The following is a 25308-nucleotide window of genomic DNA, read 5'->3' as shown; positions in this document are numbered from 1 at the left end:
GACACCCTCCCTTTGTCTGCAAGACTTGTGAAGATGTGCACCCCTCGTATAGCAGTTATAGATGACGATGATGATGAGGCTGAGTCCTCCGATCATTTTTGTGACCTTATTCCACGCACGCGTCATCATCGCCCTACCATAGCTGAGGAGGAGCACTACCTTGGTGACGAGTTTATTGGGGCTCATCGTTCTGATGTTGAGATTGCTGGAGGGACTGATGCCACAGAAATTGATGTCGCGGGCCATGCTTCTAGAAGCGATGTAGAGATGAGGTGCGCCTCTGGGAATGGTGTGGAGGTGGATGTGCTAGAGATCTCTGAGACTCGCTCTGGCACTTATGGTGATTCTCATCCTCCGGCCCTCCTTCCTTCTTCAGGGATGACTGCTACTGTTCAGGCTTCATCAGACATTGAGATCGATCAGGTGGTCTCTACACGACCAAGTGACTTTGTTGATGCTAGGAGTCCTTCAGTTGCCCCTGCTTTGCATATTGATTCTCCCTCTGGTAATCTTTCTTTCTGAAGTTTGTCATTTACTTATATCTGTGAGAAATCTTTACTTAAATGACTTTCCTGTTCCCTACCTCTAATAAGGCCTTCTTATCTTTTCTTCAGTGTTAGCTGCTAACGGGGTCTTGCCTTCACCTACCTCAGACTCTGCTCCAGTGTTAGCTGCTACCGGGGTCCTGCCTTCACCTGCCTCGGACTCTGCTCCAGTGTTAGCTGCTACCGGGGTCCTGCCTTCACCTGCCTCGGACTCTGCTCCAGTGTTAGCTGCTACCGGGGTCCTGCCTTCACCTGCCTCGGGCTCTACTCCGACTCTCTTTGTAACTCCTCACGGTTCTCCTTCTCAAGGGGGGACACCTGCCTTTGAGACGACTGCCAGAGGTTCTTCATCGCCAGTGCCTTCGAATATTTTGGATCTGAATCTTAGTGATTTCCACATTGATAGTGATGCTTTTGATCTTTCCCCTTATCGTTCGGCATTCTCAGGCTCGGGACCTCTGCCGGGAGTTACCCCTCCGGGTGGTTCATCTAACCCGATAGACATTGGGGAGATTCCTGAGACTAGCAGCTTTCCGGCCCCAATTCCTCCTTCAGCTTCTGGCAAAGTATCATTTCTCCATTATTGGGTAGCTCCTGAGTTTGCTTCAGTTCTACAGCTTGTGCATTCAAGTTACCCGGAGACCTTTGCTTCATTTGCTTGCCAGTGTCCACTCATTCAGACTGCTCTTCTCGAGTCTTTTGCCACTATCTTATATAGCTTGGACAGGCAACGGTTGTGTGACCTTAATGGGAAAGTAGTCGAGACGGCGTATCAGGGGATCTCTGACATGGAGTGTCACCAAGTGGACTTATCATGGCTTCGGAAGCGCCTGGATATAGCTTCGAACGCCAGTCATCAGCTGGAACTTATGTCTGTGCTTGCCTCTTATCGCACCTCTATAGATGAGATAAAGGCAACTCTTCGTGAACTTGAGTCGGGTTATGCTCGGGCCTTGGAGACTTTAGAGGCACACTCTACTGTTTGTCCTCCAGATGTAGATATGACGGGCAGCTTCTTCGAGGGTGTCTTTAGGAAAGATTGAGTTTTTTTTTTTTTATCATTACTTTCTTGCCCCTTTCGATAAAAATGTTTTATCTAGGACAATGCAATGAAATGACAAAATTTTTGTTGTTTGGATATTTTCGCATTGTTTTCTCATTCTACTTGATAAAATATTTATTTCGAATGATACAATGGAAAGAACAATCATATGCACATATAAAAGCTGAAATATTCTCATTAGTTCTTCAACTTTCTTGACGAAAGTATAATAGATTCACTGTAAGTGATGGGATAAAACATGCACCATAGAGAAAACCAGCTTCTTCATAACGTAAGGGAAATACAACTTTTAGAAAGTAAGAAAGTGAAAATGAATTTCAACATAGATGAGTCCAACTATGGGTAGTAATGCTTGATAAACTTTGCATTGAGCGGGCCAGTTCGGAAGCCGTCTTCAACCCTTACAAGTTTGTAGTACCCGCTTGAGCTCGCCCCAACCACCTTGTAGGGCCCTTCCCATTTTGGAGAAAACTTGGGCAAAGGCTGTCCTCACATGATTGGGTCTACAATCTTCCATACTAGATCACCTTCTTCAAACTTCCTTGGTATCACAGTCTGGTTATAGGCTCGGGCGATGGACTCATGATACCTTTCCATGACTTTTGCAGCTCTGTCATGCTTTTCCTCTAATGCTTCCAATCTGGTGGTTCGAGGCTCCAATACCATCCCCGAGGCGAGAGCCATTCGAGCAGATGGCGTTTCCAACTCTATAGGTAACACTGCCTCGGACCCATACACAAGGGAGTAAGGAGCTGCTTGAGTTGGCTTTCTCTTCGAAGTGCGATACGCCCACAGGGCTACTATCAACTGTTCGGACCAAGTCCCCCCAAACTCATCCATCATCTTGCTCAGAATCCTTATCAGTGTCTTGTTTGTGGCTTCCGCTTGCCCGTTCCCTTTTGGATAGTAGGGTGTGGATTTGTGATGCTTCACTTGGTAAGTCTCTAGGAGGCTCTTCACATATTTATTTATGAAGGGAGTGCCGTTATCCGAGAGGATGGTGTTTGGTACTCCAAATCGGCAAATGATATTCTCCTTGATGAAGTTCGCAACTGCAGGCCCCGTAGCGTTCTTCAGAGGAATTGCTTCGACCCACTTTGTACTCAATTCTGTGGCTGCGAGAATCCACTTGTACCCCTTAGAAGATGTGGAGATGGGCCCTATCAGATCAAAAGCCCAGGTATGGAACGGCCATGGCGTTCGGATACTATGCAGGTCTACAGCTGGAGCATGGATCAAATTTCCGTGTTTCTGACAAGTCTGGCACCTCTTCACGTGATGGGATGCATCTGACTCCATGGTCGGCCAGTAATACCCAAGGTGTATAAGTTGCTCGAATAGCCGAGCCCCTCCTTGATGTTCAATCTCGTGGGCTCTTCCGAGGACTAGATCTGACTCCTCCTTGGAGAGACATCTCAGGGGAGTGCCCTCAATACTTCTTCTATACAGCTTGTCCTGATCAAGAAAGTACCGCCTCGCTCTCCTCTTGAGATGTGCAATGTCCCTCGGGCTCTCAGGTAGTGTTCCCTCTTTGAGATAGTCAATGTAGACTTGCCTCCAGTCAGGGGTATCAATTTCAAAGCAACTCTCATCCTCCCGGATGTATGACTGACACTTGGGGCATTCCCTCTGTAATTGATTTGAGTCCTTCTCCATCTCGGGCCAATAATAACCTTGTCTTTGGATTCTTCTATACAGACTGATATCCCCATCCCCGCAAGACTTTTCATGGATCTGTTGTAGTCGGAAGCTTGCTTCTTGTTGGCCAATACACCGGGCTAGGAATCCGGTACCTCCTCGGAAGTAAAGTTCACCTTGAATAATTGTGAATTGGGCAAGCTTGGCCATAGTCAATTTTCCAACTTTGCTTCTGAGTTGCTCGAGGACTTCTCCTCTCCAGTCCTCCGGAAGGCCTATGTCTTCGGGTATTATTGAAGGTTCTGTTCTCTTCTTGATAACAATTGTTGCCTCTTCCTCTGGAATGTCAACTCTTGCCCCTAATGTTGCGAGGGCATCTGAAAACTTGTTGTCGGAGCGAGGCACATGCTCTATTTCGACCTTCTGAAATTTGTCAAGAAGCCTTTGGACTGTTGTTCGATATGTGGCCAAGGCAGGCTCCTTTAAGACGAACTGTCCTGAAACTTGCTTCACTATCAGCTTTGAGTCCCCCCGGATCCGAATCTTCTTGATACTGTGCTTCTCAGCTGCTATCAAGCCTAAAATAAGAGCCTCATACTCGGCTTCGTTATTCGAACAATGGAAATCCAGTTTATAAGACAAATATAACTTTTCCCCACTTTTGCTTGTAAGGACTATCCCGGTTCCTCCCTTCCCTCCGGCTGCTGCTCCGTCAAAGCTCAATGTCCAGAAGCTTTCCTCGGAAGCCATAGCTGCGTGCACCTCTCCTCTTAATTCTTCATTCACTGGTTCATAGTCACCACTTGGAAATTGGGCAAGGAGATCAGCTAAGGCTTGGCTTTTGATCGCCTTGGGGGCTACACATGTGATCTCGAATTCACCCAATGCTAACAACCATCTTGCCACCTTCCCGGTTAGAGCAGGCTTGCTGAGGAGGTATCGGATTGGATCACTTCTAGTAACAATCTGAATCTGATGTGCTAGGAAGTAATGTCTGAGCTTTTGGGCAGTGAATACCAAAGCTAAACAATGTCTCTCTACTGGAGTATATCGGACTTCTGCTCCTCGAATCTTCCGACTGATGTAATACACCGGGCGTTCTACTCCATCTACATCTTGGACCAATAATGCCCCTATGGACTTGGGGGTTGAAGTTAGGTACAACATTAGAGGCACCCCGGGCTGCGGGGCTATCATGGTCTGAGGCGAGGTCAAGGCCGCCTTGATTCTCTCAAAGGCCTTTTGGTGCTCTTGGTTCCACTCGAACTTGGCATCTCCTTTTAACAAAGAGCCGAAAGGCGCAGAGATCTCTGCCAGTGCTGGGATAAACCTCCGAATATAAGACACCTTCCCGAGGAACTTCTTTAACTCCTTCTGAGAATGCGGGGGAGGCATTGCTCTGATAGATTTGACCTTGTCTTCATCTGCCTCGATACCATGCCTATGTACAAGAAACCCGAGGAACTTCCCGGCCGTCACCCCGAAAGCACATTTGAGAGGATTCATCCTCATTTTGAATTTCTGGCACCTCTTGAATACCTTCTCAAGGTCTCGGAGATGGTCTTCTTCTTTCTTGGATTTCACCACTAGATCATCAACATAATCTTCCATCTCATGATGGATCATGTCATGAAAGATTGCAGTCATAGCCCTTTGGTAAGTTGCACCGGCATTCTTGAGTCCGAAAGGCATGACTGTATAGAAGAAGTTTCCGAGAGGTGTTCTAAAAGCAGTCTTTTCTGCGTCCTCTTCAGCCATCTTAATCTGATTGTATCCACTGAATCCATCCATGAATGAGAACATCTGGTGTCCCGAGGTAGTATCCATGAGGGTGTCGATGTGAGGAAGAGGGAATTCATCCTTCGGGCAAGATTTGTTCAAATCTCGAAAGTCTACACATACTCTGATTTGGCCATTCTTCTTCTTTACTGGCACGATGTTTGCTAACCACGTGGGGTACTGTATTGGCCGGATGAAACCAGCCTGTTGAAGTTTTTCAATCTCCTCCTTAATCTTCTCTTCGAGATCTGGATGATATTTTCGAGCAGCTTGCTTAATTGGCTTGGAGTTTGGGAACACATCAAGATAGTGGGAGACTAGGTCAGGATCTAGTCCGGGCATTTCCTTATATGACCAAGCAAACACATCTGAGTATCGGCTTATCAACTTTAACAACTGTTCCCGCTTTTCTGGGCTAAGGCTCGAACTTACGAATACCGGCCTCGGTGCATCTTGTCCATCACTCAGATCTATTTCGATAAGTTGTTCAGGCTGAGGCTTCGGCCCATCTTGCATACATTCTGGAGCCACTTCAGGCTTTATTACTATATCATTGTCAGGAGGCTCTTCTTTTGACTCGGAGTCGGTGACTGAAGAAACCGACTCCCCGCACCTTCATAAATAATACACCATCTTGCCTCTTTCTCGAACTTTCATCACCTTCCGAGGAATAGGCGGACTTTCTGGTCTAGACATCGCCCGCTTACTTGATTCTGTCATCGGCTCCTTGTCATCTTTGATATCCTCCCAACGAGGAATTTTGACCCCTCGAGGCTTAGAGGTGGTGGGAACTTCTTCGACAGCCAGTTCGGTGAAGTAGATGGCATCAGAATAATGAGCTTCATGGATCTCGAACGGCCTTTCTGTAGCCTGAATTGTCACCGTCTTCTTTCCCCATTTAGCCTTAACACACTGATGATAACTTGATGGTACAGCCCCATATCTATGCATCCAGGTCCTCCCTAGAATGATGTGATAATTTGCCTCAGAATCGATAATATGGAACTTGGTGGCCGAGCGAATCTCTCCAACGGCTAAATCAACTGTTACGCATCCGATAGTAACTCTCCTTTCTCCACCGAAGCCAGTGATGACTATCGGCTGCTTCACAATGCGTTCTTCAGAGATTCCAGCTTTTTCTAGAGTAGCGCGAGTCATAATGTTGATAGAGGCTCCACTATCTAGAAAGGCCCTTTTGAACTCAACCCCGTTAATAAAAACAGTCACATAAAGCGGGCGATTGTGAGAAAAAGGATACTTTCGATCAGCCTCGGAGAAAGTAATGGCACTAGATTGCTCTTTTGCCTTCCTCGGGATAGACCCCTCAGTCGACATGCATTCCTCATGGTGTGCCTCGGCTATATTAATGATAGACTTGGTGATTTCCGTTCTTGCCTCCCTGGAAAGTCCAAGCTGGTCAAAGAACTGCTTGAACTTTACACAGTCTTGCAGGGTTTTGGCATAGTGATCCGGATGTTTTTCCACTCTTGGAGGCTCGTAGTTAACCATCTCCTCGGTCTCCTCAAAATAAGATGCCACATAAACATGGTGTCCTCCTCTTCCATAGTATTCTTCTCCTCCTTCTGGATCAAAGGGATCTTCGCCATGAGTCATAAATGTTCTGCCCTCTGGATCGAGAGCACTTCCATAGTAAACTTGCTCACCCTCTGGCTCGAGGATGTCGTCCAGATAACAGTCATCGTCATCGAGATTAGCGATAGCCTCGATCATTGGGCCTTCATAAGCTATCATAGCAACATTCTTGCCCTTGTCTCGGTGTTGAGGATACGGTTGTTCTCGGATGTCTTGAGTCCCTCGCTTTTTGAACCTCAATTCGTCTGCCTCGACTTTATCTCTGAAGATTTTCCTGAGAGTCCAACACTTCTCTGTCGGATGTTTCAATGTACGATGGTAGACACAAAATTCAGGGCTCTCACGGTCCTTTTTTGATGGCATTTCTTCAACATAAGGCAATTTTAGCTCTTCGTCAGCCACCCATTCCTTAACTAGAGCTTTCACTTCCTCGATTCCACATGGATAAGAAACATTCCCCTTTTCACCATTATATTGCTTTCTTTTCTGGCCTCTATGACCTCCTCCTTGTGAATTTCGGGTATCCGGGGCAGAGGCAGCAGCAACGATAGGTCCACGAGATGACTTGAAACTAGTCTTGTAACTGGCTTTAAATCCGGACTCCTGAACTTGAGGAATGCTAATGTTCCGAGCTGCTTCTATTAATGCCGAGAAGGTGGGTAGCTTGTGGTTAACTAGAAACATTTTGTACCTGCTCAATGCCCCTTCTAGACAAATTTGAACCAGATAACTTTCCTCAACAGCTTCATGACAATCCACGGCCTTGTCCTGAAACCTTTTGACGTAGTCAAGGATGTCTTCACTTTCTTGTTGCTTCTCTTTACACAATGTAAGTGTGGTCACCTTCTCCGCCACTTGAAAGAACTTGGAGTGGAATTTGTTAACCATTTCCTCCCAACTTCGGACAGAGTTTGGGGCCAAATTAACATACCAACTATATGCTCGGTCGGTGAGGGACTTAGAGAATTCTCTCAGTCGGAGGACGTGGTTTGAACCATGAATACCTAGAGTCTCGATGAATCGCACAACATGTTCTCGGGCATTTCCTTGTTTGCCGTCGAACTTGATGAACTTCGGCACTGTATACCCCTCAGGGTATGGATAGCTCAGCATCTCAATGGGGTAAGGCGGCTTGACGTCTGGATCAGGCAAAGAGGGTAAGGTCCTCTTGCCCCGTTCGAGATCGAACATGGCCTGCACATCGGCGAGAGTGAGAAACTGTTGAGGGAGAGAGTTTGATGGTTGTATTCCCGGGACTTGGCTTATGTACCCGAAGACTGAGCTAGGGGCGTCTTGGCCATTCTGGTGCTGCGAATTCATCATTGGTGAGGACATTTGACGATACTGGCCATTAGCGCCTATAGACAAGCCAGTTGGTGATGGGATATTGAATTGAGGCCCATAGAGTCCACCGCACGGCGCCGTTATACCGGGTTGTGCTTGCAGATTTGTTGTCGGCACCAAAGGAGGCCCGTTTGGTGCTTGGGTAACATTTATTGATGGCGTAACAAGATTAGGTACGGGCAGAGCTCCCTTTTGCGCCATCATGCTCCTTATGTTTTCCTGGACACCAACAGTCGTCGGAGCGCCATTCATTACACCAGAAACTCCCCTAGTCACCATTGGATCTTGGCTCGGCACGCCATGGAGCCCGGGCATGGGCAAACTGTTGCCGCCTACTGTGGTTTGAGCATGTGTTACTGTGGCCATGTTGCCATGAGCCATAGGCTAATTGGGGCCTACTTCTCCTTGGATTTGATTTTGTGCTCCGGCGGGAATAACTCCACCACCAGTTTGATTTCCGTTTGGCGCCGGTGCAAAGTTAGAACTCATCACCAACATGGTGTGAGTGAGATTCTGAAGAGTGGTAAGAATCTCTTGCTGAGTATTTTGAAGTCCTTGAATGGCTTCAAGTAAAAGTGGTTGATCTGGAGCCATGGTTCTGTCATCACCACCATTAGAGGATCCTTGTTGGTGAACTTCATCTTCTCCCGCCATCCTTGTTGGAGTTGTGTGGATTCCAGATCTCGTTGAGACCATTAACCAATCCACCTCCCCAGCGGAGTCGCCAAAATGTAGGAGAGGGTTCAAGAAAGGAGTTGGAAAATTCGAAGATCTTCGAAGATCCTTGAAGAACAATTTCGAATTCTCTAGAATATGATGAGAGGCTTAGATTCTTCAATAATCTCAACTTAGGAACACGACAACAAAGGAGATGATGGAGATAAGAGATTGGGTGAAGAAGAAGGCAAAATGGCTAGAGAATAGAATAATGGCAAGGCTCTCCCATGGATCTCCCACTTTCACTCTCAAGGTTGATAATGGAGAAGGGAAATTAGTTCTTTCCCAAGAGTTAAAAATCTCCAAAATCCATCCCTTGTAAAGCTATGGGTGGGTGCTATTTATAGGCACCTCATGATGTAGGATGGAGCCCATGTGCAAGGCACATGGGGGATATTCTCTCTAACCACCTTGTCCGAGGAGGTGACCTCTCCGAGGAGATGACTTCTCCGAGGAGGTGACTTCTCCGAGGATGAGAAAACCCCGAAGAGGAGATCAATCCCTCGGCGAACCCTTCTTCTTAGCCACACCTAACCAATGATCCCCAATCATCCCAAAGGGTCAGGGGTAGTCCCAGAGGACGTCCTGCCGCAAAATATTGCCGAGTCTCATGGACCCCCCGGGGTCGTGCCACCTCGACTCGGGTATAGGCTAGTTTAACCGAAGAGTGAATTTGTCTCCACTCACCGTCCTCGGGATCGGGTCCTTTGTTCGAACTCCATTACGCCCATGGTTCTGGTGCGTAGATCCCGGAAAGCTCCGAGCCCGCAAGTGTTCTGGGACTCATTAACGGAGCGACTTCTAGATTGCGTCTGAATCCGTTCGAAGCCAAGTATTTCGGACCTCTAGGTTCGTGGATCCGAACCCTTTCGAGTCCGAGTGCCTCGGATCTCTAGGCTTGCCTAATACCCTTTCGAGTCCGGGCCTGAGTAAGTCTCTAGGTTCGTGGATCCGAACCCTTTCGAGGCTTAGAGCGATTCAATCCGTTTGATGGCGATAAATCTGGGCCCACTGATTCTTGGACTTGCGATAAATTCGGGCCCACTAATCTTGGGCTATTAGGCCTAAATAATTTAGTGGGCTCAAATTAGCCCCTCTTACAAAACGATAAGGTACAACTTTTTTATTTGATGTAGTCACAAAAAAATTTACTTACACATATAATCATTAAAATTATAAACAAAACAATTTAATGAAACAAAATTATGACAAAAAATTAGAAAAAAATTATTCAATTAAAATTGATAAAGACCTAAGTAAAAAAATTAGGACAAAATTATTTGTTCTACTAAAATCTAATAGATAAAGAAGGTAAAAAAATAAAAATAAATAGGGCCCATATATTGTATATATTGTTCTTCTTGGGCCCAAACACTTTTTTTTTAATATATATTTTCATTTTAATAAATATGGATCAAACTACACTTATAAATAAATTTGGGCTAAACTATACATGGACTCAATAAAATATTTTGGGACCTATAACATTTTATTAAATTTAGGGACCCTATTTTTGGACCAAAATTTTACTAAATTTAGGGACCAAAATTTTGGAGTCGAAGGCACAAGCCTAACCGGCCTTAGGCCAGGGCCGGCCCTGTCTATGACAACTTTCACAATCATACGAGGACTTCACCAATATTACTTGCCTCTATTTATTGATATATTTTGTTCGTTCTTTGTATTTTGATATGCTGCCCTTGCATGACATATTAAGTTGTCTTATTTAGATTAGTTGGTTTAGCTTTTAGTAAGTCCACCACGTTAATATGATGGTAGTAACTATGTAACGGAGAGGATCTCAATCCTAACTTGATTATTTGTTGCCTTGATTGGTATTTGGACTTATTTGATGCCTCCTTTGCTGTTCTAGGTGTTAGCTGACCTTGTTGTCTTCTTGTGAATGCAAGTTTTTCTTAGCATGATACTTGGTTCCTTTTGGTGTCATATATATTTTAGAGAATATTTATATCGCAGTTATATTAAAATTAAAATATATACAGATTCAACAACAAGAAGGAAGTCTCAAAAGGCCAAACAAGAAATCCCACACAAATTATAAACTACAAAAGTTGTCAAAAAAATCAGTTATTCTAGAAAAACTACCAATCTTTTCACGAATGTTGTTTGAAAAAATATGATCTACATCAAAATAAGTCCATCAGCATCATTTTTGGTTCATCTTGACATCATACTTCATTCTTTTAAAAGCCAATTTGTGGTCTAGCCCCCTTACATAATATATTCGTGAAATGATAAAAGCACACATGTTAAGATAGTTTGGTCATGTACAATAAAAAATTATTGATGCAATGATAGTGAGAAATGATATTATTAATATAAATGAAAATATTAGGGGCGGAATTGTAAGTGCCTTTTAAAGCAATCGTTTTATTAGAAATTACGATTTGATAAATTTTTTTTTTTTAAAAAAATATATAAAGCAGTTATACTAAAATAAAAGTAAACAACATATAGATCAAGAAAAATAAAAATAATAATACCCTAAAGAGCCAAACAAATAACCTAACAAGAATTGCAAACAACAAAATACAAAGTCGCAAAAAAAAAATAAAAAATAAAAATAAAAATAAACAGTTATGATTCAGGGAAAACCATCGATCTTCTCATAGATGTGACTTGTAAAAGCAAGATTTGCATTGAATCCGTCGTCACCGTTGACGCCATCTTCGTTGTCGTTTCCCAACTATGCTGAGTCATTGCTACCGTACTTCGGTTACAGCAAAAAATTGAAGTTGTAGAGAAAGAACACCTATAATAGTATAGGAGGAGAATTGAGAGAAGGAACCATTGTAAGTGTCAAAAATCTAAAAATCTAAAAATCCATATCGAAATCAGGGAAAAAACTCTCAAACCCCTCTTCTTAAGTATAAAAAATTCAGATCTACACCTTGAGAGTGTTTTGGAACAGCAATGCTAGGTATCATGAAAAACCTTTCATGAAAATAATCATGAAAGCTTCGTGACCCTTGGATTACATTTAGAATAAAGCACCACACACTAATCAAAGTAATCCAAAGATCATAAATTTTTCATGATCATTTTCATGACAAAATTTTCATAATCCCTAACTTTTCCCGTTTTGGAAACTTACATATATGACAGAAAGTTGCTAGAGGGGCGCCAAAAATCACCTAGAGAGTGTTGTAGTGGCCCGGCTCGAAACTCGACCCTTTTTGACTTTCTATTTGGGCTTTGCACTTGTTTTGTGGGTTGACTTTCCCCTTACCTTGTTGAGATTTGACCCTGGAACTCTTTGGAATGCGTCAGGATCCTCTGGGGTAGAAATTCTGCAGTGATCTCCTAAAGTAAACAATCCAATGGCTGAAAATAAATCTCACCAAAACGACGTCGTTTTGGTGAGTAAATTTCAAAAAAAAAAAAAATTCAACTTTAAATATGAAGCATGAGAGAGAGAGAGAAAGAGAGAGAAGGGTAGAGAGGAGGAGCAGGACACTAGTCAAGTTTTGAATTTCATCAAACATGAAATTAGTCGAATTAGTCGAACAGCCACATAAAAAACCCATCTTTAGACTGAATCCATGAATCTGCTCACCTTCTTTGACCTCAAACAAAGCACCAAGCACACTAGTCAAGCTAAACTCATTCAATTCCAAACCCAAACCCCTCATACCCATAAAAATCTCTCTACCCTTATCAAACAATCCATTCCAAACAAACCCATTAATCATGGCCGTCCAAACCACAGAATCCAAAACCAAGCACTCCTCAAAACACTTCTCAGCTCCATTAACACACCCAGATTTCGAATAGTTCTCGACGAGCCCACTGACCAAGAACACACCCGAGACCAAACCCATTTTGATGGAAACTCCAGATCACTGACCAGATCACCGCTGTTGTCACTGCTGCCCCGCCAGGGAGGGGGGTGACTCATTTTATCTTCAATCTGCTGCCCCGCCAGTCGAGAACTATTCGAAATCTGGTCAGTGGGCGGTGATGTTGTGCTCCTCCTCTCAGCCCTTCTCTCTCTCCCTCTAATGCTTCATATTTGCAGAACCCTTTGAAGTTTTGAATTAAAGCTGAATTTTTTTTTTTTTGTTTTCTTTGAAATTCTCACCAAAACGACGTTGTTTTGGTGAGGTTTATTTTCAACCGTTGGATTTTTTACTTTAAGAGATCACTGTAGGAGTTCTACTCCAGAGGATCCTGACGCCTTTGGAATAGCTTCAAAGCAGCAAAACCAAAATTTCCTTACGTGGTGTTCGCGCCTGCGAGCACCAAGGTAGAGCTTACGACCAAAATGCCCTTTTAATACTTTGTCTGTGGAAACCGCTGGTGCCCACGAGCTTGCCCGCAACCTTCATGGTCGTGCCTGCGATGGTTAGGTTGTGCTTACGATTGTGTCAATCGCGCTTGCCATGGTCTGTCTATTTAAGACCTGAGTGCGTGTCAACTACCCATTTTTTTTGCTTCTCTCTCTCCCTCCTTCCTTTCGACCATTGTTGAGCTCCTAAACTCTTCAATCCTTGGTTTGATCTACTTTTAAGCCAAATCTCACCGTAGCAAAACGTAGAGTGCGACAAAAGTTTTCTTTTGAGCCAACTAGTTTGTGATTTCATCGACATTGATTTTCCTAGATTTCTCTTATTCGCTTCAAGAGGTAGAGATTCCTTTGTTTCTTTTCAATACATTACTATAGATAAATGTATGGTAGTTTTTATTGCATAAAAATATGATTTGTTATGAAATTTTGAAAAGCATATAGATGAGGGTTAAGGTTTCGGAGTAATTGGGTTTAAGTTTATGCTTTATTGTTGATTATTAAAATTGTAAGCTAGTGGAACATGTTTATAATGTTTAAAACGAAAAGCCTTAATTTGTAATCTAGTGTTCAAATAATTGTTGAGGCATCTTGAATATTGTGGAACATAAGATATGATAAGATAAGGGAAAGAAATAAACATTTGTCATGAAATTAGATATGTTGATATTGTTAATGATTGGGATTAATGGAATTAATTACAGAAATTATGTGATAGTGTGTTGGTTAATTTAAGTTTGGTCAATATGGATGATATTGAGATTATGAGAATCATATTGTTTTAGTTTATGAATTTATATCATTTATTGCTTAGGGTTTTTGTTCTTGGCCATTGGTAGAGGGATGATATTGATTGTTGTTGAATAGATTACACTTGTTTGGTGTTATTGATTATTTGGCATAGATTAAGTTATTGTTGAAACATGTTGAACCGGATGGCGAAAGTGCTATATAGAGGTTTCGCTTTCTTTCTGGTTAGCACCCGGTAAAGCGTGGCGCATTGACATACGTTCTGCTTTCCTTCTAGTTTGCGCCCGGTAAAGCGTGTGCCTTTTTGGGCTATATGGAGGTTCCACTTTCCTTCCGGCTAGCCACCGATACAGCATGGCACTTTGAGATAGGTTCCAGTTTCCTTTCGGTTCATGCTCAATAAATTGTGTTGTGATGGTTACGCTTCGAATGAGATGTTCCAATTTCCTTCTAGCTAGTGCCTGGTAAAGTAGTTTATGCTTCTAATGATGGGTTCTAAGTTCCCTCCAGCTAGTACTTGGTAAAGTGGTAGTATGTGGCTTGACGAAGCTAGGTTGTGTGATGTGATATTTCTGTTGTTGTGGGTGCCTTTTTTGCCCCTGTGCTTATGGCCAAAAAACATGGGAGATGTTTTATGGAATATAGTGAATTGGATTTGTAGATGATTAACGTGTAATTGCGTTAGTGTTGTAATATGTTGGAGTTATAACTTGTGTATTATATTGATAGGTGACTGTGAGATCTTAGTAATAACTTGAACATTTAGATTGCTAATTGTGTGAAAGTTCCTTGACTTAATTGAATAGAACGATAACAAAATTGATTGTCGTGGACTAGTTTTCGAAAATAAACAAAGTAGAGGAAATTGTTTTGAATTATTAATGAGCAATCGCAAAGATAAGAAATGAGTTTCTTGAAATGCAAAGAAGAACTTTTGGAAAAATATATACTTATGTATGTATATTTTGCTTGTAAAAGAGAACACTACCTATATATTTACAATTGTAGCATTCATACTCATATATATATCTATAGGATGCTATTGCTTAGAATCATTGGATTCCCACTGGACTGTATATATGTTTTTCCCACGTTATTGAATATTTTACATGTGCAGGCTTGAGAGAGTTCTTTGGAGTAGAGATCTTCTTTATTGTTGGCCGCGAGGCCTTTTATTTGTAGGCGTAATGATAATGTCTTGTAGAGAGGGTTAATTCCTTCTATTTTATTTTATTTGTTGTATATTCATCAACGTAAGTTTAAGGATATTGTAATTGATTGTATCTGAACATTTCATCTTGTATAATCAAGAGAGATAACATCATCTGTTTTATTTATTTTATCTTGTTTCTACATTTGTTATTATGGAAATGGACTTTAATAATAATAATAAAATTGATAATATTATTCGGGTAATAAAACTTGGAGTGTTACAGGGAGAAACTCTCCAGCGCCCCCCTTTAGGTCTGAAAGCAACCCATGGTTTGATTAATATTTGAAGTACCGTGCTCTTTTCTTAGAGGTGGTTTGACAACTTAAAAGTTAAGGTGGCATTCAATGCATTGTGCCGCATGTTGTTTTATTTTTATGACGTTGTTAGACTATGTTTTCTCAAACGCCACTAATTCCTAACGTTGACTACATAATCTGACAACATCTGTGTTGTTTTGATCCCTTTATATATATATATATATATATAAAACATAATAAAACTGGATTCAAATTAAACATAACAGGAGTCTCCATTTTCAAAATATATGCCATTATCATTCTCAAATGATAAAATATAAACCATAACGAGTCTCCATGTACATTTTTCCATAAGAAAATTTATAATAAGAAATCTCAGAGTATTCATTATAAGCGATAATCAATCAGAATTTTCATTTTCTGATAGCAGCAAGTCTGAATCCATCAGCATGCAACAAATCCGTTAAGAGTAGTTTAATACACAAAAATTGTCAATTGCCTAAAAACATAATCCATTAGAGAAGCTCTATACCAATATATAAATAAATAAATTGCCTAATATTTTCACATTTTAGATCTTTTGGGACCGTTGGAGTGCCTACCAGCAAAACCTAGTTATCATCTTGAAACCACTAAACCCATCATCAAAATTCTCACAGAACAGTTTCATCTGCATGAGCCGAATGCCAAATTTCAGATTTTCTCTGTACTAAAAAAAAAAAAAAAGGGACAAACAAAAAAAAGTTAAATGGAACTCTTTATCAAGCTTACCAACAATGAAATAATAACTAAACAAAGAATTGATAGTCCTGTAGGATAGCTGATACAATATATCAAGATTTTGAAGTGAAAAAATAAACTTTTAATTGTTGTTTCAGAGTATATAAAACCTCCACTCAGTGTAGCATATACAGATACATCCCTAGTTGAGCTGAATTTCACCCTTTTTTAAGTTTCAAAACAAAAGCCATGAGTTGAATTTATGTTGCCAAACACATCCAAAACTTTCAGACTATTAAACCAAGTTCATTTCTTCAGCCCAAAAAACATACACTCGTAGGAAATATCCAAATCCAACCAAATAGAACCCTTGAAACTGAACACTATGAGAAAATTGAAGTATACCTCATCAAATCCATTGAATTTTTTTACAGGATAGTGCATAAGAATCCAAGGGCCTTCTTGGACCTTCTACTACTTGTACGAAGAACTGAGGATGGTCTTGAGTTTGACTTCAAATGGCTCAAATTCGAGCCCAATGATTTTAATTAAAAGTAGAATGTAAACATTCATATTCAATACCAGCAAAACTAAACTACATAACAAGGGGGGAAAAATTGCAAAATCATATGAAAGCATAAAGACAATCTTCTCCAGATTAAAATCTAAAAAGATATAATATTGTCTTCCAATGATTGCAAAATTTCTCACCTACATAGCCACAGCTATGGCATGGACCCTTAGCCCATGTTTGTTTGGGCGGACTGGATTAGCATTCCTATGACTAATAGTCCTAGGATTACAAATCCGTTGGATTATGTATCCTATCTTAACTAATAGTCAAGTTTAAAATAATTAGTCCATACTTCAATTGTTTAACTAAACATCGGATTAATAATTTTATTGGACTATTAGTCCAATCCCAAGCTTATATCCACCCAAACAAACATGGCCTTAGTTTATAATTTCTTTTCATACATTACTCCAAAACAAGAACCAGACAATTAGTAAAACAGATTCATGCTTCTGGTAGTAACTGATCTCGTTTCATATAGGCTCTGATTTTTTTTTTAAATATATATTTTTTGCAAGGTTGTTTGAATTGTCATAATATTCATGCTTTGTTTTTTTTTTCCTTTTCTATTTTTTGTGTAATCAAACTTGACATTCTTCACTCTAAATAAGTCCAACTATATATGTAATGCATGTAATGACATCAAAACAAAAAGCGAAAATGGTGGCGGGTGGTGGCTAATGTTGAGTGATAAAAAAAAAACTGAAAACTCAAAATAGAAACACATTTTTTGTGTTTTCATTTTTTGGCTAAATTTATAAACTGAGACCACTGATTTATAAATCAAAAATTTTACCAAACAGGTTTTTATTTGAGTTTTTTAAATTTTTGTAAATATAAACAGAAAACTGAAAACGTAAGTGTTACCAAACGGCACCTAGTAAACTCATCTCTGGATGGTCAGATCCATCCTCTTCTAAATACTTCTCGACACATTCTAAAATTACCCATATGAAATTTTTTAACAGGACCTTTAAAAAGTAAACAAAAGCTTATAATGAAAGTAGTTGTAAATACTTCTTGACACATTCTAAAATTACCAAAATGAAATTTTTTAACAGAACCTTTGAAAAGTAAACAAAATCTTATAATGAAAGTAGTTGTCAAAGTAGTTTACCTTCAACTGAATCAGCCACTACATTAAAGCTCCTAACTAGCTCCTTGGGTAACAGCTCTACAACCCATACAGGAAAAATGAACACATTCACTAGAATTGCAACAATCCCTCCAATGGCAATGGAGTAGAGCTGGTCCAATAACTGAGTGGAAATGAAAGTGAAGAGAGAAGGAAGAACACAGGCATAGAGAGAGAATTTGAGTCGGATTTTTCAAAACCCTAACCATTTATGAGAGTTGGTAGCTGAAAAAACACGCGACCTATACATATAGCTGAAATAAAATATAATTTTAATTAGGTGACCACGCGGCACGTCTTTCCGATTATTTTGTAAGAATACATGCTTTTTTTTTTTTTTTGGAAAAATGATGTCTAATGTGTAGCGCTTTCCAAAATGCCGGTATAAATATGCCACCATATCTAACTTTTCTTGTAGTGTGGCTACCATCACCACCACCAAATATCCCATCAAGCAAAAACGCCTCATCTCCCTTGGAATATTTAACATCAAGCAAAAATACAGGCAAAGTCAAATTTAAGATAAACAAAACACAGCATGTAACATATACCGTATTGCTCAGAAATGGAAAACAAAAACAAGTAAATATCAATGTTACAGTGTTTATTAAGTGGAGTGGTTGTTACCAAAATCAATAGCATGAGACCAATCAAAGACTAAGTCAAATGCACTAAAAAAAAAAACTAAAGATTTTTAAAAAATTAAATTCAATGGGCATGCAGCAATTCACGTGTTTGAAATCACTCCAAACATTACAGTTGGTTATATCCACCTAATAGCTATTTGATGTAATATAGCAGTATATATAGGTGATACATGTGTAGCTCTGATGGCTCCTCCCGACTTGTCAATGGCCAAGGCCCTCTTCAGCCCACTCCATCCTTCTCCTTACCCTCTAGTCTTCATGTTAACTCTTTTCCCTTTAATTTGCTTGTTGTTAGTCAATTAACTAAAGTTCTCAATTGTTTTGTAACCTTTTCTCCCTTTTCATGTGTTTACAAGACCTCTTAAACCAAGAAAATGATTGGTTTGGGCCATGAGAAGGATGACTTACATTTTTTGGACACTGCTAGTTCTCATTCTTCTAGTTCTGCTGTTTGGATTTCTCCCTTACAATGGCATTTCTGTCTGGGTCATCCATCCTTGGCCAAGCTTAAATTAGTTATTCCTGGTTTAAATCATGTGTCTCAGCCTCCAACAAACTGTGTTGCTAAGCGGAAACACTGCCATTTGCTAGATGTTGCCCGGACCTTAATGTTTAACATGCATGTTCTCAAACAGTTTTGTGGTGATGCTATGCTTACTGCTTGTTCCCTTAATAACTACATGCCCTCCACCATTTTATAGAACCGGTCTCCCTTCTCTCAGTTATATTCCAATTGTTTCCCATTTTCTCTTTCTCGTGTTTTTGGTTTTGTTGCCTTTATCCATGTCCTTAATGCGGGGCTAGATAAGCTATCTCCCTATGCTCGCAAATGTGTTTTTTTAGGTTACTCCCGCACACAGAAAGGTTATCGATGGTATCATCCCGATTCTCGTCGGTTCTTTGTTAGTGTCGATGATACCCTTTTGAGTCTTTTTTTTTTTTTTTTTTTTTTTGTCATTTCGTCAGCGGTTGTCGAATGATCTTATCTGTTGTCGTGAGAAGAAGCCCTTTTTTTCCCACTCCTACTCTTCCAGTACCCTTTGTTCCCCTGTCCTCTTCCATCGGTTTAGAGTATTCTCTGTTATCTCCTCTATAGGTTTATCAGTGGTCCAAAGCTCATTGCGTGGTTTCTTATGGCCCGACTATTTCATCTTCTTTATCTGAGGTTCATGCCCCTTCTCTACGTGTGCCATCTGATGATGATTTATCTATTGCATTGCGCCGAGGTAAACATGCTTGTACTCAGCATCTTATTTCTCATTTTGTTTCTTATACTAGTATTTCCCCTAATTTTTACTCATTTGCCTGTAGCTTGTCATGTCTTTCCATTCTATCTTCTTATCAACAGGCTATTTCCATGTCGGGTTGGAAACATGTTATGGATGAGGAGATGAGTGTTCTTCATCAAATCAGACTTGGGGAACTTACACCTCTTCTTTCTGGGAAACCTATTGGTGGTTGTCGTTGAATTTATACTTTCAAGTATCTTCCTGATGGTACTGTTGAGCGACTTAAAGCCCGTCTAGTGGCCAAAGGTTATACTCAAACCTATGGCATTGATTATCTGGAGACCTTCTCCCCTGTGGCTCGACTTAATTTTATTTGGATTCTACTCTTTGTTTCTGTCAGCCAGTCTTGCCCTTTATATTAGCTTGATATAAAGAATTTCTTTCTTTATGGAGATCTCAACGAGGTCTATATGGATCAGCCCTCTGGCTATATTGTTCCTAGCAGAGAGCATATGGTTTGTTGGTTAAGGAAGGCTTTGTATGGTCTTAAGCAATCTCCTCTTCGTTGGTCTAATCGTTTTAGTACCGTTGTCCTTGCATATGGGTTCCACCGTTTCACTTTTGATCACTCTGTTTTTGTTCGCAACTCATCTATATTGGGGTTAATGTTCTCATTGTCTATGTAGACGATATCATCATCTCTAGCAATGACTCCATTGGTATTGTTGATCTATAGCTTTATTTGGGAAAACAATTTCACACAAAGGACTTGGGTCATCAGCGGTATTTTCTTGGGATTGAGATTGCTTGATCCTCTCGGGGTTTATTTCTTTCTCAACGCAAGTATGTTCTTGATCTTCTTTCTAAGACTGGTCTCCTGGGCACTCATTTGAGTGATAATCCTATGGACTCTCAGTTAAACTTGATGGTGAGACTAGACAGTAGTTTCTAGATACTGGTTCATATCGTCGTTTAGTTGGGAAGTTGATTTATCTTACTGTCACTCGTTCAGGTACTACTTATGCTATGAGTATTGCTAGCCAATTTATGCATGCTCCTCGTCAAACCCATTTTGATGTTGTATGTCGTATCTTGCGTTATCTCAAATGTGCTCCAGGTTATGGTTTACTCTATTATCCTTCTTCTTCCTTGTTTGTAATTGGCTTTAGTGATGCTGATTGGGCCGGCACTCGTCGTTTTGCACCTAGATATTGCACCTTTATTAGGGGTAATCTTGTTACTTGGTTTAGCAAGAAACAACCAGTTGTTACTTGTTCGAGTGCTGAGACTGAGTATGGTGTCATGGCTCATACTGTCTCCAAGATGTTATGGGTTTGTTCTCTTTTGCAGGATTTCGGTATTCGTGTTCCCACTCTTATGAGCATGTGCTGTGAAAAATAATCAAGTCACTATTTTCATTGCTAATAACCCCGTGTTTCATGAGCATACAAAGCATATTAAGGTCGATTGTCATTTCATCTGGGATTTGTCGTTGCATATGCAACTTGTGACACCAAATGTTTACTTTGATGATCAATTGGGTGATATACTCACCAAATCCCTTGCTCGTTCTTCATTTTAGTCTCTATGCCATGTTGGACATATTCGATCTTTATGCTCCAGCTTAAGAGGGAGTGTTAGAATATGTAGTCATATGTTATTTTTTTTGTGTGGAGTAAGAGTATTATGGTCATTTGGTTATATTGTATCTCATATAAATATTTGCTGATGGTTTAAGTTTATTATACAAGCCTAAAACATACGTTTAATAAACTTCTTCTCCTTGTTCTTCTCTCCTTCTTTCTAACCCTAATCTAAGTTTTCCATACTTTTGCACTTTAACTATGGACTAAAATACTTATGAGTCTTGTACACTTCTCCATACTCTCCCATCTCTGTAGCAAAACAAAAAAATGACCCCAAAAAAAGAAGAAAGAAGAGTAAATTCTATCACAGCATCAACTGTTAAATATGAAGAGAAAAGAAATTTTGTCATTATATATACAAAAAGCCTTCTTCATTCTATAACTCTCTTAGTAAAAACATAAGATACTTACCATTATGTATCTCTCTTTTTTCAAAAAAAAAAAAAAGGGAAAAAAAAAAGAAACGCTCACGTAAATAAAAAGAATGTTAGAGAAGTATTATTCACAAAACCAACCACAAAAACTTTGCAACACATGATTCTATAGTAAGTTTTGTAGCCGATTCTGTGTGTAATGTTACATCAACAATCAATTCTAAAAATACAAATTGTATATATTAGCAAAATTTGAATACAAAAACTTAATTACTAATTTTGCATCCTAAAAAGTCAAAAAAAAAATAAATAAATTATACAGACAACTACAATGTAAAAATTTGTAATTGTCTAAGTTTGGCGTAGGCAGTTAGGAAACCAATCACATATCAATAAAGAATCACTATGAGGATTGATAAAAATTAAAGCAGCTCAACAACTAACATTAGTAAGATAAACAAAGCCCCATTTGCTAGAGCTAAAATGGTTCCAACTTTCAAGACAAATTGATTTCCTTTGCTCTTATTTCTCAAAGAATTAAGATATGAAAAGACCTAGAAGAGACTAGACATTCAAAATAAACTCTCTGTTTTCAGATTATGAAAATTGAAAACAAAACCAAACTGAGTATCAGACCTTCCTTCATTTATTGAATTTTAAGATGTAGACCAAGTAATAATTTATTCCCATGGTATGTAGGGGGTTGCATCAGCATGTTTAGACTTTAGATAGTGCCAGGAAAAGTTTGATGATCTATTCTGACATTTTCACATTGTCATTAGTTGACGATTCCTTCTGATTATGTTTTATTAAATTCTAGTTTGGGACTCTAATATATTAGATTGAGAAGTGGTTAAAATGGTGAAAACTGATATGTCAAGAAAATACATATCTACAATTTACAATTATGACTAACCCCATCTAAATCGATGTTTTGGTTTTGTGCCATTACAGTAGTATGCAATTAACAGACACCAATGCTGCAAGGTCTAATATAGACTTGGCTTTCCAACTGACATGAAAATAAAAGTAACATACAATTATATTTGCAGAGTTGTAATAGTATAGAATTACAAAGATCACCTCAAGTCTTCAGTTCCAGTGGATCTAGGAGCTCATACACTTTCGCATGGCCATTTGAATATGCAGCAACCTGTAAGGAAGTCAAAGAAAACACCATAGCAAAATATGACATCATCAAAATCACAATTCACAATTCCTTGTTGTACTATGTTTCCGTAGAGCAATACATCTAAAAAAATAATAAAATAAAAACTGACAGCATAATATAGAAACTTGAAAAACCCAAAGCTATTTAGAGCAGGAAAGGGGGCTATTACAAATTAATTCAAAAATAACCACATTTCAATTGACAAGGGCTAGCAAACTTGTTTCCTATATCAAATATGCAGTTCTAAACAATTAAGTGAAGAAAAACTAAGGTGATACCCATTGCCAATACCTACCAACTTCAAACTTGTGAGGGAGACTCCAAATTGCATATCTAACACCTGATTTGAACTTTTCTCAAAGCCTTTGCAAAGCTTCTAGTGAGGGGGTTTTGTATCCAGAGAATGACAAAAAATGTACAAAACAACAATGAGGCTTTGTTCAAAGGTCACAAAATGGGGGGCTCTGCAGCATTCTAAAGATTGAGTATTACTTTTCTAATTATGAAAAAGGAAAATGACACACAAAATTTTTTTTACAGAGAAAATCCATCAAAAATGATGAGGCGGTGGCATTTTTTTTAATTATGGACTGCAATGAGGGGTTTTGGCTTGAAATGAAAGGACCGCAAAAAACCTATGAAAACTCCGCATAAAAATTATGTTTGTATAGAATTACTCTATTAGGAAAAAAGATAAAAATTCTGTATAAAAATTATTCCTTCTCATTTACGCTTCATTTGATCAATAACCTCACAGGAAAACAAAGACCTACCCGGTGTCAGACAATTTGCAGATATGTATGCCAAAGTCGTTTTGGAGCCACATTATATCATGATCTGCTCCATATATGACCTGATAAGCGGAAGTATCATCACAATAAGCAAATTTATCATAATCTCAGAGATGTATCACAGAAAACCCCTTCAGAGCAATCTACAGCCCTAACCAATGAAGAACATAGCCCTAGGTGGGAGAAGAAAAGGATCAAATTGAGTCCAAAAAACAATATAATTTCCAGAGCACTGCTCAAGATTTCTTGTAAAAAAAAAGTATTAAGATTGAACATACAGAGATTGAAAATAAAAACATAAAAGCGTCAATTACCATTAAATAGGTCAGGAGCTGAATTGCACTCAATCTTCCAAAATAAAAAAATAAAAAACAAAAAATGCACAATCCATTTTCTAAATTTCATCTCTTATTAATCTTTAAATAAAATTAAAAAAAAACTTTGAATTATTATGAGGATGTTTGCCCTCAAAAACATTTAATAATTTTTACATTCTTTTACATTTAAGCACACCCACAAACAAGTTGAGCTTGTTCAACTTGATTAAATAGTGCTAGTGACTGGTTTGCTCATTTCCATTCACAATTGGATAATTTAAAAGGGTTTGATTTCTGTATAAAGAACATACCCAACTATTGGAGATGACATCCATCCAGTATATGACCTTTAATATACCACCCACAAAACAAGGACAGCTGCTAAAAAAAAAAAAATAATAATAATTTTTTTTTTTTTTTTACATAAAACAGTTGAAGAACATAAGACCTTTAATATTGAGCTAAGATAAAGCAGAGCATAGATTAAATGATAGGCATCAATATTTCAAATAAAATAAAAAAACAACGGACCACACATGCCTCACTACACACCTCAGAGAAAAGCAACGGACCACACCTAGCATCTCATGCAAATCTGAAACTATGTGATTTGATAGAGTTGTATCTTCAGATCTGCATTACAAATTTCAAACAGAAACTTCAGATCTCCAATATAAGTTCCAAAAGTAAAACCTAGAGGAGAGAAAGAGAGAGAATCCATTCCTTCAAAATCTAGGGTTTTCAGAAGTAAAAGAGAGACGAAAAGAGATTGAAATATTGTGAGATTTGATTTAGTTGAACTTCAGATCTGCAATACTAACTTCAGATCTGAATTATAAGTTTTAAATTAAAAACAACGGATCAGCAATACAAATTTGGGATGCAAAAAAATTTGAAAGTAAAATTGCAAGAGTCCTAACCATAAACACTATATTAAACACCTTCGACAACATTAAATGAACTCTGATACGCATTGCATAAACGTTGTCGAAGGTGTTTAATATAGTGATTATTTAACCAATGCCTTCTAACATGCTACACTTTGAAAAACACCACAACAAAAACGCTGGTGTACCCAACATTTCTTGTAGTAAGTGGAACACCAAATATACAACTGAGATATAACCATTACTACCAAATGAGTGTGCCATGCATAGGAAAGACCAAAAAAGATGTATATAGTTAGTAGGTAGGAGTTCAATGTTCTTTAATTAATAGGAACATGGCCTTTTGTCTTTATTATTGTTATTTGTTTTTTTTTTATCAGCACATGGCCTTTTGATGTATTGAAAACTAAACAGGTTTCTTCGTGTGCCATTTGTTGGCATGAAATAGTGGAGGAAGCACACTATGGATCTTGTGTTAAATGATCCCTTCATCTGAAGGCCAATCATTTTACAATAATGTTGTAATAGCATCATTAAGAACATTTTTTCTATTAAGGTCAATGATAGGAAGACTAAGGTTGTTCTCACAAAACTTCATAGACAAACAATCTC

General features: G+C 39.1%; 1 protein-coding gene and 1 long non-coding RNA gene across 2 annotated transcripts; one reads left to right on the top strand and one right to left on the bottom strand.

The window, feature by feature from the left end:
* The first annotated feature begins 192 nt into the window (after positions 1 to 192).
* On the top strand, positions 193 to 1882 carry LOC145821065 (uncharacterized). Its single transcript, XM_082917670.1, has 2 exons — positions 193 to 505; positions 615 to 1882. Exons 1-2 carry the CDS (start codon positions 268 to 270, stop codon positions 1586 to 1588), a joined length of 1212 nt encoding a protein of 403 aa, XP_082773796.1. The 5' UTR covers positions 193 to 267; the 3' UTR covers positions 1589 to 1882.
* A 13598-nt stretch (positions 1883 to 15480) lies between these two features.
* On the bottom strand, positions 15481 to 22594 carry LOC145822670 (uncharacterized). The gene is made up of 2 exons (XR_014364314.1): positions 17617 to 22594; positions 15481 to 15914 (listed from the first exon to the last, which is right to left on the bottom strand). It is a non-coding gene; the product is annotated as an uncharacterized LOC145822670 (long non-coding RNA).
* Positions 22595 to 25308: the final 2714 nt, after the last annotated feature.

This window comes from Camellia sinensis, chromosome 3, assembly GCF_055761805.1.
Source record: "Camellia sinensis isolate YWXY chromosome 3, ASM5576180v1, whole genome shotgun sequence".
In the NCBI taxonomy this organism is placed as follows: domain Eukaryota; kingdom Viridiplantae; phylum Streptophyta; class Magnoliopsida; order Ericales; family Theaceae; genus Camellia; species Camellia sinensis.
This window is presented reverse-complemented; position numbering and strand designations above follow the sequence as displayed.